General features: G+C 46.6%; 1 protein-coding gene across 3 annotated transcripts in view; it reads left to right on the top strand.

The window, feature by feature from the left end:
• The window catches only part of sec16a (SEC16 homolog A, endoplasmic reticulum export factor), a 56,914-nt gene extending 39,456 nt beyond the window's left edge, over positions 1-17,458 (top strand). Inside the window, exons 21-30 of one of the 3 annotated variants that reach the window (XM_078550198.1) lie at positions 1,045-1,092; positions 2,846-3,025; positions 4,034-4,105; positions 5,266-5,322; positions 6,438-6,561; positions 9,528-9,662; positions 12,221-12,309; positions 14,416-14,481; positions 15,740-15,814; positions 16,208-17,458. In XM_078550198.1, coding sequence (XP_078406324.1) covers positions 1,045-1,092; positions 2,846-3,025; positions 4,034-4,105; positions 5,266-5,322; positions 6,438-6,561; positions 9,528-9,662; positions 12,221-12,309; positions 14,416-14,481; positions 15,740-15,814; positions 16,208-16,276 — 915 coding nt within the window. In that variant the 3' untranslated portion in view covers positions 16,277-17,458. Of the gene's footprint in view, positions 1-321; positions 653-1,044; positions 1,093-2,845; positions 3,026-4,033; positions 4,106-5,265; positions 5,323-6,437; positions 6,562-9,527; positions 9,663-12,220; positions 12,310-14,415; positions 14,482-15,739; positions 15,815-16,207 lie in introns of those variants that run through there. The other 2 variants (XM_078550200.1, XM_078550201.1) reach the window with 2 other exon arrangements.
• Positions 17,459-17,546: the final 88 nt, after the last annotated feature.

Raw genomic sequence — 17,546 nt, 5'->3', positions numbered from 1 at the left:
CCCGTATGGGGTGCAAGCTCCTAGTGCAAGGCTGAGTTCTCTATCTTGGCTGTGCATTCCCTCCCCCACCCCACATTGTCTGTACCGCTGTACCAGCTGACCCTGTGGGAAAATGTGCCGTTGGTGTAATGATTCCATTGAGTAGGTGAGTATGACTGAAGCTGATTGTTGAGAATAGGATGTAGTGAAATATGGACCTGATGCAATATCTTTAAGTCTTGTAGGTGTTAACTGAAGTGAATTCCATTACTTTAGCTGTTGCAGTCTGTTTTAAACTGTTGCTTTTTCTAACTGGCCACATATGATGATCTCTGATTACAGACTTCAGCTGGCTCCATGCTATCAGTCCTAGGCTCCTGTTGCAGGCTTGGTTTACTGCCGGGTGTGCGAACAAGCACTCACTTGTGAGGGTTTGGCTGGATTTCTGATCAACACTGCCGTTATTTTGACTCACTAACGATGCAGACACTTAATCCCTCTCCAAGGGGAGAGGATTCATTTCCCCAGCCTGCTCCTTGGGTCTCCTAAAGGCACTGTTTTTGCTGGATGACTGTCCACAGCCTAGCCAGTACCACAGCCAAGTGGCCATTCTTTATTGGAGCCTAAGTAGCTAGTGTCAGCAGGCTTTCTGACTGTAGAATGTATCACAGCTGAGGGTGTCCCCCCTCCCCAACCCCCAACCCCCGAGGTCTCCGGCCTGGGGGTGTCACTGCCAGGGGCCTCCCTGGAGCAGCCCCGTGCAATGCGGAATCCACACGGTGAACTCTCACCAGGGGGAAGACCTAACACTAATTTTAGCAAGTTGTGTATTGAGAATTAGATTAAATGCACAGCGAGAAATTGCTTTCATTTGATCTATAGTGAGGGTGAGATTTTATTTCAACCGTGCAAAAGAATTGACATTTGGGATGCTGGCAATTTGTGCTGGGCTTGTGCCTGGGCTGAGTAGCGTATACCACACTGACTGAATATGAAGGTGAGCCTGCTTAACTGTTTGTGCAGCAGCATAAGGTTAACACGGCTGAACGTTTGTGTCTGAACCAGGCCCCTGGAAGAAGATCGAGGTCAACGTCTCAGTCGTCTTTGCACATGGTACGCAATACCTGATGCCTTTGTGTTAGGGTCCTGGTGCTTTCCTTCCCATTCTTAACTGGTACTCATTTGGTGGTGGTGGTCAGTGCTTTCTCTCCCTCTCCTCTCTTTCCCCATCCCACCCTCTCTTGCTCAGTGCCATTCAATCATTAACACTTGTAGTTTTGATCCCGAGTACACTTGCTAACAGTCTTTGCATGGGCATAGGATCACAGGGCGTGTTGTGCGTCCCACTAGTGTTCTCACTTTGTCTGCAGTGATTGGGGGAAGGGATCGGGTGCGGGAGTACAGTGACGCCTGGGGCTCTCCCTGGTGACTGCCCTGATCTCACTCCATTAATGGTTAGGTATGAGCTTCTGCACACTGCTCCAGATTAGAGCAGGTCAAAGCATATGTAGGTGTACGCTCCTCTATTTTATCTGGGGCTATGGGGAGAAAGCTGGGCAGGTGGGATTAGTTTGGAATTGCTGCAGGACTATCTCTATCACTTCCCTCTCTCCTTGGGTGGATAACTGAATCATGTGCTGTATACCAAGTGCTGTGAACATTCCCTAATCCTCCCTCTCTGTGAAAGATCAAGCACTTAACGAAGGGGGTGGGTGGGAGAAAAGTAAAAAACTTTTCTTGAAGTGTGAGGGAGGTTGGTACTGGACAGCAGAACCTATCCTCCTTTCACTTCTGATTGTGGCCTCTAAGCAGTGTCCTCTGACGCTCATTACTGTGCTGTGCCAATTCCATTGCTCCCACCAGCCATCCCAGTGACTTCCCTAAGTTTTTGTTACTGCTGAATGATCAGCATTTTGGTAAGGCAATACAAGTTCACACCCTTTCAGACCCTGTGTCACTGTTGAGGCAGGTGTTAAATATTGCCCCCACCCTCTGGCAATGTTTGAGTTGGCAGGAACGGGGAGTTCTCCTGGAGGAACACAGGAATCGCTGGGCAGAAAAAAGGTCAATCAAGTTCATCATCTACCGTTCATGGTAGTCACATGATACAACATTAATGGAATTGTTGACCAACCCATCTCCTTGGGTCTGTTGTAAACTCTGACACGAGATGAGGGACTCCCTGTCGCCCCCCCATCCCCCTCCCCCAATCCCCCCCATCCCCACCATGCTGGGCAGCTTTGGGAACTATAGGTCCAAAGTCGTCTTTCCCTAACATTTCTCTTAACTAATATCATCAAAAGTGAAGCTGCTCATTACCATGTTACTTGTGGGATGTTGCAGGTATTGGGTGGTGGTTTGCCTGCATTTCATAGAAACAGGAGGAGGCCATTCAGCCTCTTGAGCCTGTTCTACCATTCAGTTCGACCTTGGCTGATCTGTATTTTAACTCCCATTTTATCTTTTAGTTGGTTCTGTAACCCTTACCCAACAAAAATCTGTCAATCCCAGTCTTGAAATTTTCAATTGATCTCCCAGAGCTCAATTTGGCTGAGGGTTGGGGGGCGGGGAGGATGGGCTTGGGAAAGCAGCTCACTGTTATGAAGCACAGTGGAATGCTTTGATGCTGTGTTGAGACAGATCAGTACAAGCATTTCTCTTCCCCTTGCAGCCCACAGAGAGAGGAGAGCTTTAAACCTTTTGAGATGTATTCCAATCAGTGGGTCTCCTGGTTTATGTCAAATAATGGAGTGGATTGCTGATGTTTAATTGGAGGGCAAGATGGGTTTTCCATCAGTGGGATTGCTGCCAAGAGCTCGGCTTCTGTGCGCCTGCGATGTTTTCATGGAGAATTGTCTTGTTTCAGCCCTATGGGAGACGCTCACGAACCACCTCTGAGTCATCTACCCACAGCATGGGTCGCGAAAGGCATCCCTCAGCAGCTAACCAGCCATTACTTCCACCTCAGCCAGACACCATTGCCAACACAGCCCCGGAGACAATAAAGGAACCCAGGCGAAAGGAACCCGAGAACAAAAAGACAAAGGTGAAGAAACCAGCGGATTCCGGGGGTGCACAGGGTGGCTGCATCCCTTTGATACTGCTTCCTGGGGCAAAGGCAGCAGTGGCATTTATTGCCCATTATTACCCTACAGCTGTGACACTTGGCTCCTGTCCTTGTAGTTGGTGAAGCGCAGGGTATTGACTCTAGAGAGAAGATTGGATAGAGGTGCTCAAGATTATGAGGGGTTTTGATAGAGCAAATAAGGGGAAACTGTTGCCAGTGTCAGAAGGGTCAGTAACCAGAGGGACACAGATCAAAGTGAATTGGTAAAGGAACTGGGTGGGGAGATGAGAAGTTTTTTTTTTAACTGTTTTACTTATGCTGATCTGGGACGAACTGCCTGAAAGGGCTGTGAAAGCAGATTCCATCGTAACTTTGAAAACAAATTAGATAATTGAGATTAATTGGATAGTACTTTCAAAGAGCTGGCAGAGCGCAATGGGCCTAAGGACCATCACCTGTGCTGCAAGTCGCTAAGACCCAGCAACACCATAGGAACAGGGTGATATGTTCCAAGTCAGGATGGGTGTTTGGAGGTAATATTATCTACTGATCTGAAGTACCAAGCGCTCCTACTCGTGGGGTTGCTGGGTAGGGGGAAGAGGTTGAAGTGAGCTTGGTGTTGCTGAAGTGTCCATGCTCCCCTGGCCGCTTTCATCAGTGCTGCGTTCATTCAGCAATGAGGTGCTGCAGAAGCCGCATGGAGGAGCTGCCACACCAGGAGGCTTTCTGATCATATGTTAGCAGGATGTTCAGGCAGGGAATGCAGCATATCCCTTGTAGGACTCCCAGGATAGGTACAGCACAGGGTTAGATACAGAGTAAAGCTCCCTCTACACTCTCCCCACCAAACACTCCCAGGGCAGGTACAGCATGGATTAGTCTGTCCCCTGGGTATGGAATCAGGATATTACCCCACCTGCCTCCCCCACCCCTATATCTCTCTCCAACATGGCAAAGCCACTAATGTATTTTTTTTTTGTTTCTCAGGGTGGCTGGCTGAGCTGGTTACGGCCCAGCAGGAAGACTGAAGCCCATTTACCAGACGACAAAAATAAATCGGTGAGTGACCTGGGAAGGGAGAGCGGGGTGGTGGGCACTGCTCATGCCAGTCACAGGACACATCTACAGAGATCAGTTACATGCACAGTGAAACGCTGCCTCTCCAAGTGAGGAGGTGCCGAGTGTTAGCTCACTCTTGTTAATATCTGGTGCAACTGAACCCATTTGCTGGCACTGTGTGAACAGTTATTTCCCTGAATCTTTGGCATCCTCTCCCCTTTTAAAGTTATTTTATGGCAGCCATTTATTGCCCTGAGGTGCTGCTGGGCTGTCTTCATGCCTTGGTGTTAGGTATGGTGTTCTACAATTTTGACACTGTAATCTGACACGTGCCCGGAACCACCTTATCTCAACAACGAGAGAGTCGGAACAGGTTTATTAAGTTTCACGTAAATTACAGCAATAAACTCCTGCAGCGATCTGCAGTCTAACGTGGGCTATCTACTTTCCATATCAGTTCTGAACGGAAGAGCCCACAACTTTGCTTGCAGCTTTCGATCTTCAATCTCGAGTAGCCCCTCGCACCCGGCAGAGGAACTAGAGTAGGCTATTTAACATCTTGAGTCTGTTCTGCCATTGAATGAGATCACAGCTGATCTGTCACCAGTGAAGCACCTGACTGCCATTATACATGACACAGGCTGGAGTCGCTTTTCTATCTTCATTTTCTTCCCTTGCACATGGTGCAATCAGACAGTGTGAAGTTAGGATTCATGGACTGTGAACTGGCTGAGATGTGGCTGCTGCTTCTGTGGCTGTAACCATCTTTATCCCAACCTATAGTGGGGATGTTGGGTGGATGGGTGCTAATTCTGTCATTTGCATAAGTTATATGGGTTGTGGGGACCAATAAAATTGAGGGCATAGCTGCTCATGCCTATTGGATGCAAGAGTCCCGCTTTATTCAGAGCCAGAATTCCAGTCTCTACTTGCCAGGAATGTCTGCAGCGGAGGGTTTCAACCCTCCACCTTCTGACCCTGAGGCACAAATGGCTCCAGTGTTGATGAGGGTAGGATTGGAAGCGGGTTTTAATTTCCTGGCCCTGAAGTGTAGTTTTGGGTGAGGTGCCCAAGGGCAATCAGACACCCCGTACCTCAGAGAGTCTGTGCCCTTGGGGATCGGGTTGTTCTGAATTCTTTGCCTTCTGATTTACGCATAGATTGTGTGGGATGAGAAGAAGCAGCGATGGGTGAACCTGAACGAACCCGAGGAGGAGGTAAGCATCGAGTCCAGACATTCTCCAGCTTCCTGCCGATTATTTTTATTATTCATTCTCGGGATGTGGGTGTCGCTGACAGGGCCATTATTTATTAGCCATCCCTGGCTGCCCTGCAAAGGTGATGCTTTGAGTTGCCACCTTGACCCACTGGTAACAGGTTTGGTACAACCTGACCATCTCAAAGGACAATTCAGAGTAAACCACTCTGGTGTGGGTCTGGAGTCACATATAGTCCCAGACTGGGACCTATAGGACATTAGTGACCCAGTTGGGTTTTTATGACAATCCATCAGCTTTGTGGTCACTTTTACTGAGAACCACGTTTTTATTTTCAACAGCGTGCAGACGGTCATGCTGCATTTGGGCTCAGTGTCTCTGGGCTATAGCAAGAGCAATTCGGCTCGGTGCCTGATCACTACTGCTGGATAGTGTCGGCAACAGTTGAGGACAGGATGGGGATCAGGCTGTGATCTCCCCCCTGCCATATCCTGCTGGCACTCGCTGTCTGGGTAGACCGGTAAAACTTATCAAATGATTGGGCTACCCCAAGGTAACCCACCATTATGGAGTATAACCAGAGAAAGATGGAACCAAAAGGAGAGTTTGTGTGTGAGACACACAGGAGTGGGGTGGAGGGGTGGTTGGTGGGGGGGGGGGGGGGGGGGAGTACATAGGAGCTGGGGGATGGGAGGGAGGATAACAGGAACTGAGGAAGGGTGTGAGGGGGGTAGTGTGACAGGGGTGAGGGAGCATGACATGAGCTGGAGTGGGGTTGGGAGGGAGGGAGTGTGAGGGGAGCAGAGGAATTATACTATGGTGAGACAGGAATCTCTGTCTTGGGCCTGCCGATGGATCACGGCAACTCGACTGTAGGCAGCAGCTCACCATGTGGGGAATGGCAAGAGCAGACACACATGGCCCATTCAGGGTCTAGAACTTCCCTGAGGTTGGGTGGAGGTTGGGAAGGGTCTGGGGATGTGGGAAAAGGGATTTGTTGAGGCTTAAGGTACGGCCTGGTATGGGAAGGAGGGAATTCCTGACCTAAATTGGAACTGAACTGAGCAAGCGGCCTGCTGCTGGATGTTGGAGTAACATCGCTTGTGTCATTGCAGAGCAAGCCTCTTCCTCCGCCGCCGAGCTTCCCAGTGACTGCCTCTACCACTGCCTCAAGTTCCACTACCTCACCTGTACCCGGGGGTGGCCCTCCACCCAGGAACAGGTTCTCCATGAAACCAGGTGAGGTTTCAGCTCAATGTGTCTCTCTCGAAACCTTGCTGTGTGTGTCTCGTGCACGCGTTCTCTCTCTCCACCATTATTAAAGCGTTTTTTCCCCACCTTGTTATGTCACAAAGCACTTTACGACCAATGAAATATTTCCAAGCTCTAGCCACCCTTATAACGGCAGCCAATTTGCACACAGCAAGATCCCACAAACAGTAATGTGATAAATGATTAGACAATCTGATTTTGGTGATGTTGGTTGAGGATTAAATATTGGCGAAGACAATGGGGAGAACCTCTCTGTTCCTAAAAATTGTACTATGGGATCTTTTAAGTTCACCTGAGAGGGAAGAATTTCTGTCCTGTTGACATCCCTCAAGCGGATGAGCCCAATATTGGACAAACTATAGTCACTGCTTTTTAAAATATTTGTGTACATATAGGAAGATGGCAAAAGGAGGAGGCCATTCTGCTCCTCCAGCCTGTTCTGCCGTACTATGAAATCATTACTGATCTGTACCTTTAGCTCCATCCTCTCACCTTTCATCAGAACCTTTAATCCTCTTACCTTACAAAAATCTATCATTCTCATTTTTGAAATTTTCAGTTGACCCCCAGCCTCACCAACTTTTTGAGGGGGTAGAGTTCCAGATTTCCACTCCCCTTTTTGTGAAGAAGTGCTTCCTGACATCACCCCTCAGCAGACTGGCCCTAATTTTAAGGTTTTGCTCTCTTATTCCTGGACACCCGCACCCCAAGGCAATTGTTTCTCTCTTTCTATGCCATCAAATCCTTTAATCATCTTAAACATGTCAATTAGATCACCCCTTAATCTTCCATACTGAAAGGAATATAAGTCTGTGCAACCTGTCCTTATAATTTAACTTCCCCCCTTGCCCCCGAGTATCATTCTGGTGAATCTGCTCTGCATCCTGTCCAAGACCCTGTTCTGAGGTGTGGTGCCTTGAACTCAACATCGTTTTTGCAGATGGGGTCAAAGCTATGGGCCCTGACAACATTCCGCAGTAGTACTGAAGACTTGTGCTCCAGAACTTGCTGCACCCTTGGCCAAGCTGTTCCAGTACAGCTACCACACAGGCATCTACCCAGCAATGTGGAAAATTGCTCAGGTATGTCCTGTACACAAAAAGCAAGACAAACCAACCCGGCCAATTACCGCCCCATCAGTCTACTCTCCGTTATCAGATAAGTGATGAAAAGGGTTATCAGCAACGCTATCTATCAAGCGGTATTTGCTTAGCAATAACCTGCTCACTGACACTCAGTTTGGACCCCACCAGGGCCACTCAGCTCCTGACCTCATTACAGCCTTGGTTCAAACATGGACAAAAGAGCTGAACTCCAGAGGTGAGGAGAGAGTGACTACCCTTGACATCAAGGCAGCATTTGATCGAGCGTGGCATCAAGGAGCCCTAGCAAAACTAGAGTTAATGGGAATCAGAGGAGAAAACTCTGCTGGTTGGAGTCATAACTATCACAAAGGAAGATGGTTGTGGTTGTTGGAGGTCAATCATCTCAGCTCCAGGTCTTCACTGCAGGAGTTCCCAGGGTAGTGTCCTAGGCCCAACCATCTTTAGTTACTTCGTCGAGGACCTTCCTTCCAACATAAGGTCAGAAGTGGGGGTGTTCGCTGATGATTGCACAATGCTCAGCACCATTCGTCACTCCTCGGACACTGAAGCAGCCCATGTCCAAATGCAGCAAGACCTGGACAATGTCCAGGCGTGGGCTGACAAGTGGCAAGTAACATTCGTGCCACATGAGTGCCAGGCAATGACCATCTCCAACAAGAGAGAATCGAACCATCGTTCCTTAACATTCAATGGCATTACCATCGCTCAATCCCTCACTATCAACATCCTGGGGGTTGTCATTGACCAGAAACTGAACTGGACCAGCCATTTAAATACTGTGGCTACAAGAGCAGGTCAGAAACTAAGAATTGTGCGATGAGTAACTCACCTTTTGACTCCCCAAAGCCTGTCCACCATCTACAAGGCACAAGTCAAGAGTGTGATGGGATACTCTCCACTTGCCTGGTGGATGAGTGCAGCTCCAACAACACTCAAGAAGCCTGACACCATCCAGGACAAAGCAGCCTGCTTGATTGGTACCCCTTCCACAAATGTTCACTTCCTCCACCACCAGTGCACAGTGGCAGCAAGATGCACTGCAGGAACTCCTTAGACAGCACCTTATAAACCCATGACCGCTACCATCTGGAAGGACAAGGGCAGCGGATAGATGGGAACATCACCGCCTGGAAGTTCCCCTCCAAGCCACTTACCATCCTGACTTGGAAATATATCTCCGTTCCTTCACTGTCGTTAGGTCAAAATCCTGGAACTAACTCCCCATCAGCACTGTGGGTGTACCTACACCACAGGGACTGCAGCAGTTCAAGAAGGCAGCTCACCACCACCTTCTCAAGGGCAATTAGGGATGGGCAATAAATGCTGACCCAGCCAGCGACGCCCACATCCCGTGAATAGATTAAAAAAAGCTAGAATTTGTACAATTGAAGCATCGTTTCCTCGCTTTGTATTCCAGCCTTTGAGATAATCTAGCTTAATTTTTGTCAAAGGCAAAATACTATGGATGCTGGAAAACTGAAAGAAAAACAAAAAGTGCTGAGAAAACTCTGGCTTGGCAGCATCTGTGGAGAGAGAAACAAAGTTAACGCTTCAAGTTGAGTGACCTATCATCAATACCGTTAACTCTGTTTCTCTCCACGGCTGCTGCCTGACCACCTGAGTTTCTCCAACATTTTTAAAATTTATATTTGTTTTATGTACCTGCCCAATAGCTGTTAGTAATTTCTGTACTTGGACCCCTAAATCTCTAAGCTCCTCCAGTTTCTACTTTACAGAGTGCCTTGAATCTGTCCTTGTCGGAAAAATACCTTCTTCTGAATCCTGTTTAACTGATTTGCATTCTTTCTCTCCCCCGCCCCCATATAGGTACGAAGGCCCGGTATGTGGATGTCCTGAATCCCAGTGGAACGCGGCCTGGTGGGGTTCTGCTACCCCCTGTGGACCTATTCGCACCCCTGGCACCGATGCCTATCCCCACCAACCTCTTTGTGCCGATGCCAGGTATGGTGGGTTGCTGCCACAGTTGGTTGTACGCTCGTCACAGTGTCAGTATTGTAACACATTCCTTCTTCGCATCTTTCCCCCAGGATTCTCATGCTTCCAGAGGTGGTGAGGCCCCTGATAAAGACAGACTTGCATTTCTATCGTGTCTTTCATGACCCCAGGAGATCCCAAAGCACTTTTTTTAAAAAGTGTAGTCGCTGTTGTATTGTAGGAAATATGGCAGCCAATTTGTACACGGCAAACTCCCACAAACAACAATGTGATCATGACTGGATAACCTGTTTTTAATTTATGTGGTTTGAGTGATAATAATGGCCAGGATACTGGGGAGAGCTCCCCTACCCTTTGGGTAGCACCGCGAGATCTTTTAATTCCACGTGTGAAGGTGGATGAGTCTTCAGTTTAACATCTTTTTTGCAAGATATCACCTCTGACTGTGCAGCACTCCCTCAGTCATGCGCTGGCAGTGTGTTGCCTAGATTGTGTTCAAACCATGGAGTGGGACTTGAACTCATGACCTTCTGACTCCGAGGTGAGATTACAACCCGCTGAGCGATGACCCACATGGTTGGAAAATGAGGGGGAAGATAAGAGGGGTTGGGGGGCAGTGGAGGAGGAGGTTTAGTGGGTGAAGGACAGGAAAGTCCTCTGCAATGGTATCCATCCTGATAAAGGGCTCAAATCATGGCACGTGGGACTCGATGCTGCCACTTTCTGATTCAGTGGTGACAGTGCTGTCAACTGAGCCAGACTGGTGTTCAGTTGGGACCAGTACTACCTTGGGTCTTGGTCAGCCCTTCAGACTCTGGGAATCATGCTGCCAGTCAGAGAGAGAGATGAAACACTAATTTCATATGAAAATAGGAGCAGGAGTAGGCCATTCAGCCCATCGAGTCTGCTTCACTATTCAACAAGATCATGGTTGATCAGATTGTGGCCTCAGCTTCACTTTCCCACGTCACCATAACCCTTGACTCCCTTGCAGATCAAAAATCTGTCTAACTCAGCGGTGAATATATTCAATAATCAGGCCTCCACTGCTCTCTGGGTTGGAGAATTCCAAAGACTAATGACCCTCTGAGAGAAGAAATTCCTCCTCCAAGTCTGTCTTAAATGGGGGTCCCCTTATTTTTAGACTATGTTCCCTAGTTCTGGATTCCCTCACAAGGGGAAACATCCTCTCAGCATCCAACCTGTCAAGCCCCACTCAGGATCAGTAAGATCACCTCTCATTCTTCTGAAGTCCAATGGGTATAGGCCCAACCTGCTCAACATTCCTCTTCAGATGATCCCTTCATTGCAGGAATCAGCCTAGTGAACCTTCTCTGAACTGCTTCCAATGCAAGTTTATCTGTTCTGAAGGAGACCCGAATTATACATAGTACTCCAGTTGTGGTCTCACCAATGCTCTGTACAGCTGTAACAAGACTTCCCTACTTTTATACTGCGTCCCCTTCCAATATTTCATTTGCCTTCCTAATTACCTGCATGCTAATTTTTTGTGATTCATGTATGCTCAGATCCCTCTGTACCGCAGCATTCTGCAGTCTCTCCATTTAAATAATATTTTACTTTTCTATTCTTCCTGCCAAAGTGGACAACCTCATGTCTTCCCACTTTATACTCCCATTGTCCAATTTTACCCACTCAGTTATCCTATCTACATCCCTTTGCAGACTCTTTGTATCCTCCTCACAACTTGCTTTCCTACCTATCTTTGTATCGTTAGCAAATTTGGCAACAATATAATCTGTCCCTTCATACAAATCATTAATATAGATTTTAAATAGTTGAGGTCCCAGCACTGACCCCTGTGGCATTTCACCGGTTAGTTTGCCAACCTGAAATTGACTCATTTATCCTGACTGTTTCCTGTTAGTTAGCCAATCCTCTATCCAAGCTAATATATCACCTCCAACTCCTTGAGCCCTTCCCCTGTGCAGTTACCTTCTATGTGGCACCTTATCAAATGGCTTTTGGGAATCCAAACACACCACATCCACTGGTTCCCCTTTATCCAGCCTGCTTATTAGATCCACAAAGAACTCTAAATTTGTCAAATACAATTTTCTTTTCACACAATCAGGCAGAGTCAACATGGTTTTATGATGATTTTGTAAATGTCCTGCTTAATAATGGATTAATACCTCCTTAATAATGGATTCCAGCATTTTCCCAATGACAGAGTTAGGCTAACTGGTCTATAGTTTCCTGCTTTCTATCTCCCACCCCCAGCTCCGCAACTTTTCTTGAAAGGTGATGTTACGTCTGTGGTTTTCAATTTGCTGAAACCTTTCCAGAATTTAGGGAATTTTGGAAGATTGCATCCACTATCTCTGCAGCCACTTCCTTTTAGATCCTGTGATGCAGGCCATCAGGTCCAGGCGACTTGTCAGCCTTTAGTCCCTTTAGTTTTCTAGATCTTTTTCTCTTGTAATGATAGTTTTTAAGCTCCTCCCTCCTTTTTGCCTCTTGATTTTCTATTCCTGGGATGTTTCTCTGTGTCCTTTACTGTGCAAACAGATACAAAATACTTGTGTTTATTGTGTTGATAGGTGAGGGATCTCAGCCTCCTGAAGGAAGCCCAGCAGAGAGCTCGCAACCCGTGGAACAGACAAACCTTGAAGGAAGTGCACAGCCCCAGGTACCAATCTGCATTGTCTCGTTTATATAGTGAGTACAGCACAGAAACAGACCACTCAGCCCACCTGGTCTTATGCTAGCATGTGTGCTTCATACAATACCCTTCCAACCCCTCAGCGTCACATCTTTTCAGCAAATCCCTCTATTCTTTTCTCCCTTGTGTTTATACCCTTAAATGTATCTGTGCTATTCTCCTTGACCACTCCCTGTGGTAGTGAGTTACACATGCTCTGAGTAAAGATGTTTTTTTCCTGTAATCCCGATTGGATTTATTATGGACTATCATATTTATGGATCCTATTTTTGGCCTTTCCCAACAAGTGGAAACATCATCCCCATGTATACTGTAGAGGTTGGCAATCTTAATAACAAGATTCATTTTTAAAATTTAGTCAAAACATAATATCTTAAGAGCCACATTGCTGTAACTCATGCCAGTAATATTGAAAAACATGACTAAGACACATTTCAACAACATTTTGAACGTTCTTACAAAAAAGCTGTTAATTGAAACTTTTCCACGAGTATAATGTTAATAGAAGTTTAAAAAAACAAACTATTTAAATACCATGAAAATTAGTTAAATCAACCAAGGTTGGGAGCCACACCTGAGTCCTTCACTTTTTAAATTTGTTTATGGGATGTGGGCATCGCTAACTAGACCAGCATTTATTGCCCATCCCTAATTGCCCTTCAGAAGGTGGTGGTGAGCTGCCTTCTTGAACCGCTGCAGTCCATGTGGTATAGGTACACCCACTGTGCTGTTAGGGAGGGAGTTCCAGGATTTTGACCCAGCGACAGTGATGGAACGGTGATATATTTCCAAGTCAGGATGGTGAGTGGCTTGGAGGGGAACTTCCAGGTGGTGGTGTTCCCATCTATCTGCTGCCCTTGTCTTTCAAGATGGTAGTGCTTGTGGGTTTGGAAGGTGCTGATGAAGGAACCTTAGTGAGTTCTGCATCTTGTAGATAGTACATACTGCCACTGTTCATCGCTGGTGGAGGGGGTGAATGTTTGTGGATGGGGTGCCAATCAAGTGGGCTGCTTTGTCCTGGATGGTACCAAGCTTCTTGAGTGTTGTTGGAGCTGCACTCATCCAGGCAAGTGGGGAGTATTCCATCACACTCCTGACTTGTGCCTTGTAGATGGTGGACAGGCTTTGGGGAGTTGGGAGGTGAGTTACTCGCCGCAGGATTCGTAGCCTCTGACCTGCTCTTGTAGCCACAATATTTATATGGCTAGTCCAGTTCAGTTTCTGGTCAATGACAACCCCCAGGATGTTGATAGTGGGGGATTTAGAGATGGTAATGCCATTGAATGTCAGGGGCTGATGGTTAGATTCTCTCTTGTTGGAGATGGTCATTGCCAGGCACTTGTGTGGCGTGAATGTTACTTGCCACTTGTCAGCCCAAGCATGTATTTTCCAGGTCTTGCTGCATTTGGACATGGACTGCTTCAGTATCTGAGGAGTTGTGAATGGTGCTGAACATTGTGCAATCATCAGTGAACATCCCCACTTCTGACCTTATGATAGAAGGAAGGTCATTGAAGCAACTGGAGATGGTTGGACACTACCCTGAGGAACTCCCGGAACTGAGATGATTGACCTCCAACAACCACAGACTGCAGACCCTTGCTCTACCCTGTCAAACCCTTTCAAAATGTTATAAGCCTCTACTAGGTCACATCTCAGGCCTCTTTTCTAGATAAACGAACCCCAATTTACAATCCAGCCTCAACCTTGGGACTGATATTCGCTGTCTGAGAGTTCCTTATCCCTTATGTATGCTTTTCGTTCTCCTATCCCCTCTCCATTTCTGGTACTTAGTCTCGTCGGGGTGCAGCTTTCACAGGAGCCAGGCACACACTGGTGGCTGTGACACTGCAGACCCAAACAACTAGGAATGGCAGGCTGTTGAGCAGTGGCAGCATTGTGGGCAAATCTCTCACTGGCCCAACTCTGCACACTCACTAAGGTGGAGACCAGGATCATTCTGCCCTCTCCCAGCAATAGGAGAATGAAACCTGGCACGGAAAGAGGAAGGAGCTCATGAGATAGAAACTAAACTTATACCAAGTACTTAACATGTTGCTTCTCCTTTTGTAGATCTTTAACCCGGTACCAAATGCTGATTCATCACCGCCTGAGCCAGACAGTTTGCAGTTTGGAGAGGTAAACAATATCAATGCTAAACATTGTCAGGTTTATTGTTTGAAAAAAAGTGACTGATTCTTCCCACCAAGTAGCCAGCTTCTCTGACTTTTGCGATGTTCTTGCTGTCCCATCTCCTCTGTTACCTTTTCAATCGACTGTCTTTAAAACAAAATTCTTATTTAGGTTTAAAACTGGTCTTTTCTCTCATTTTTCTCTCGCTGTTTCCCCTCCTGTGCTGAAGTTGGCTACTTTCAGTGGGGCTGGGGCTGCAGAGGTACAAGTTGGCTTCAGACTCACCGCAATGACTACTCTTTATTGTGCCAGCCTAGATCACAGAGGGTTGTTCGGCTATTGAAGCTTGAGCACAATCCTGTCTTTGCTGCCATTCCATGCATCCCATCTACTCAGTGGGAAGTTGATCAGGAGCAGGGCTCCTGGCTCATGGATCATCCTTCTCCAAACCTGGGGCACTAGGATTGATTGAGGCACCAGGACACACTGTGACCAGCTAACCGTCCTGGAAGTGAATGGAGACCTTGCGTGGTCTGTATATCCTGAACTGCTTGTGAACTAAACCAGCTGGGTCATCAGGGAAAATATAACTTCGCTGATCCCGTAATTTTGTCTTTCCCTAAAATAAAAAACTTGCATTGCTATAGCGCCTTTCATAACCTCAAGATATCCTAAAGCACTTAACAGCCAATGAAGTGCTTTTGAAATGTAGTCACCGTTGTAATTTAGTAAATGTGGCAACCAATTTATGCACAGTAAGATCCCATAAACGACAAAATATTAATGGCCTGTTTTAGTGATATTGGTTGAGGGATAAACTTTGGCCAGGACACTGGGGAGAACTCCCCTGCTTCCCTTGGAAATAGCAACTGTGGAACCAAGGAAGTCGACCAGAGAAGGCAGACGGGCCACATTTTAATGTTGCATCCAAAAGACAGCAGCCCTGACAGTACAACTCTCTCGCAATGCTGCACTGGGAATGTCGGTCTGGATTTGGTGCTGAAGTCTCTGGAATCAAGACTTGAACCCATGACGTTCAAAGGCAAGTGTGCTGCTCATGACAGTGTCTGTTTCTGTTGCAGTTGAGACTGAATCAAGGACATTCTGAAGATTACAGCAGCACTTTGAAAGTACCTCTTTGGCAGTGAAGTGCTTTGGGACATCCTGAATTCATGAAAAGTGCTATATAAATGCAAAGGTTTTCTTTCCTTGTATGTCTTGTGATATATTATTGAGGCTGATTTGTTAAATGTCTGTTTTCCAGGTTGCCCCTCAGCCTGTGCATGATGGCCCTGCATCTGGAGCCGTTCAGTTTTACAACCCCGCCCAGTTCACCCAAGTAAGTACTTAGTTGTTTTTAATTTTTAAAAAAAGTTCTGTTTCATGATATTCTGCTTAAACCTGTGGTGAATGTCAATCCCCTCTACAATTGTGTGTTGGAGATGCTGCAAAATAATCCACTGAATATTTGACAGTGTAGAGGGAGCTTTATGCTGTATCTAACCCTGTGATGTACCTGCCCTGGGAGTGTTTGATGGGGACAGTGTAGAGGGAGCTTTACTCTGTATCAAACCCCGTGCTGTACCTATCCTGGGAGTGTTTGATGGGGACAGTGCAGAGGGAACTTTATTTTGTATCTAACCCCATGCTGTACCTGTCCTGGATGGGGACGGTGTTGTGCCTGACTTCTCCCCTCTCATTTACTAATTGTGATGTGACCTCTGCTTTATAGCCCTCGGCCGGAACTACAGCCCCTCGACCTGGACGATTTGTACAAAGGAAGTATCCAACGTTGAAGTGAAGAGACTTAGAATGAACTCTGAAATGAATGGAATTGTAACCCTTAATGGGGACAGTGCAGATGACCTGCTGTGAAATTTGCAGTTACAGGTGATTAAACTGGAGCGGTGTGTTTTTGAAAATAGTTCTTTCCCTTGAAGGGACCTCCAGAAATGCGGTAATTACTGCATTGCAAAACCCTTTGAGAAGGGCCGAGGGACTAAAAACTGAAGATGTGTGAAATGTAATTCTTTATTCCAGGCTTAGCCAGTTAAATAATAAAACCAAGCTTAACGGGAGCTGTAGCTACATGACTGAACTTACAATGCAACATGATATAAAAAATACACACACCCTCTGAAAGTGACTGTAAATGTCAGAGCATCTATTGCGCAATAGAATGGGCGTAAACCAGATCCTGGCATGCCCAGAAAGACGCCCAGCACCAAATCATTATTTGATTGCTGAAACTGTTCAGTTATAAACGAGCAAAGTGCATTTGGGTGGGAAGAGCATTGCTGGTGCGGGGGTGGGGTGGGGGGGGGGGGGGGGGGGGGGCGGATTGAGGCAAGGGAGAAAAATATTAGAAGGATTGTCCCTAATGATTTGTATTTAGGTAATATATATAAAAGGCTGCTGTAAGAGAGTATTGTATAGCCAGACCCACCTGTTGTACATTAATACTTTAAAATATCTGGAGGATTGTGTGAATAAATATTAACATGTGCAATATCGATGCTATCTTTCTCTTATTCTGGGAGAAGATCCGATGGGACATGGGAGGAAGAGGAGAGAATGCCCAGACAAGCTGTGAGGAGCTTTGGTCCCCTCAGGATCAGCCCCTCCATGTGTCTCATGAGTTAAACAGTATTCTAAAGGTGCTGTGTCCAATTGCCTGTCATACTGCAATGTTCCAAACTGCCACGGCGATGCAGTGTAATTTGGGGATAATTTTGTACAGAATGAAACTGCTGATCTCAAGGTTCTCATGTAATGTGATTCTTCCCCCAGTGTCAGTTGTCTTTAACTGTATCCTGCACCCCCTATCTCCTGTAGTTTAGTACCCTACCTTGTGTAGATTGCAGAGTATTTCAGATTCAGAGACCTCTTCTCTTACCTGAGAAGTTTATTTTCTTGTGTTAAGGATGCACACTGTAAATTGTTGAAAGGAAATAAAATATTTTGCGTTCTGGAACACTTTCAACCTTTTGCCCGGTCTGCATTTTGTTAGTTTTTTTTACTTATTCTTGGGATGTGGGCATCACTGACAAGACCAGCATTTTTTGTTCATC

The sequence above is a fragment of the Cetorhinus maximus genome, chromosome 10 (assembly GCF_964194155.1).
Source record: "Cetorhinus maximus chromosome 10, sCetMax3.hap1.1, whole genome shotgun sequence".
NCBI lineage: Eukaryota > Metazoa > Chordata > Chondrichthyes > Lamniformes > Cetorhinidae > Cetorhinus > Cetorhinus maximus.
Note: the sequence above shows the minus strand (reverse complement) of the source record. Positions and strands in the feature narration are given on the sequence as shown.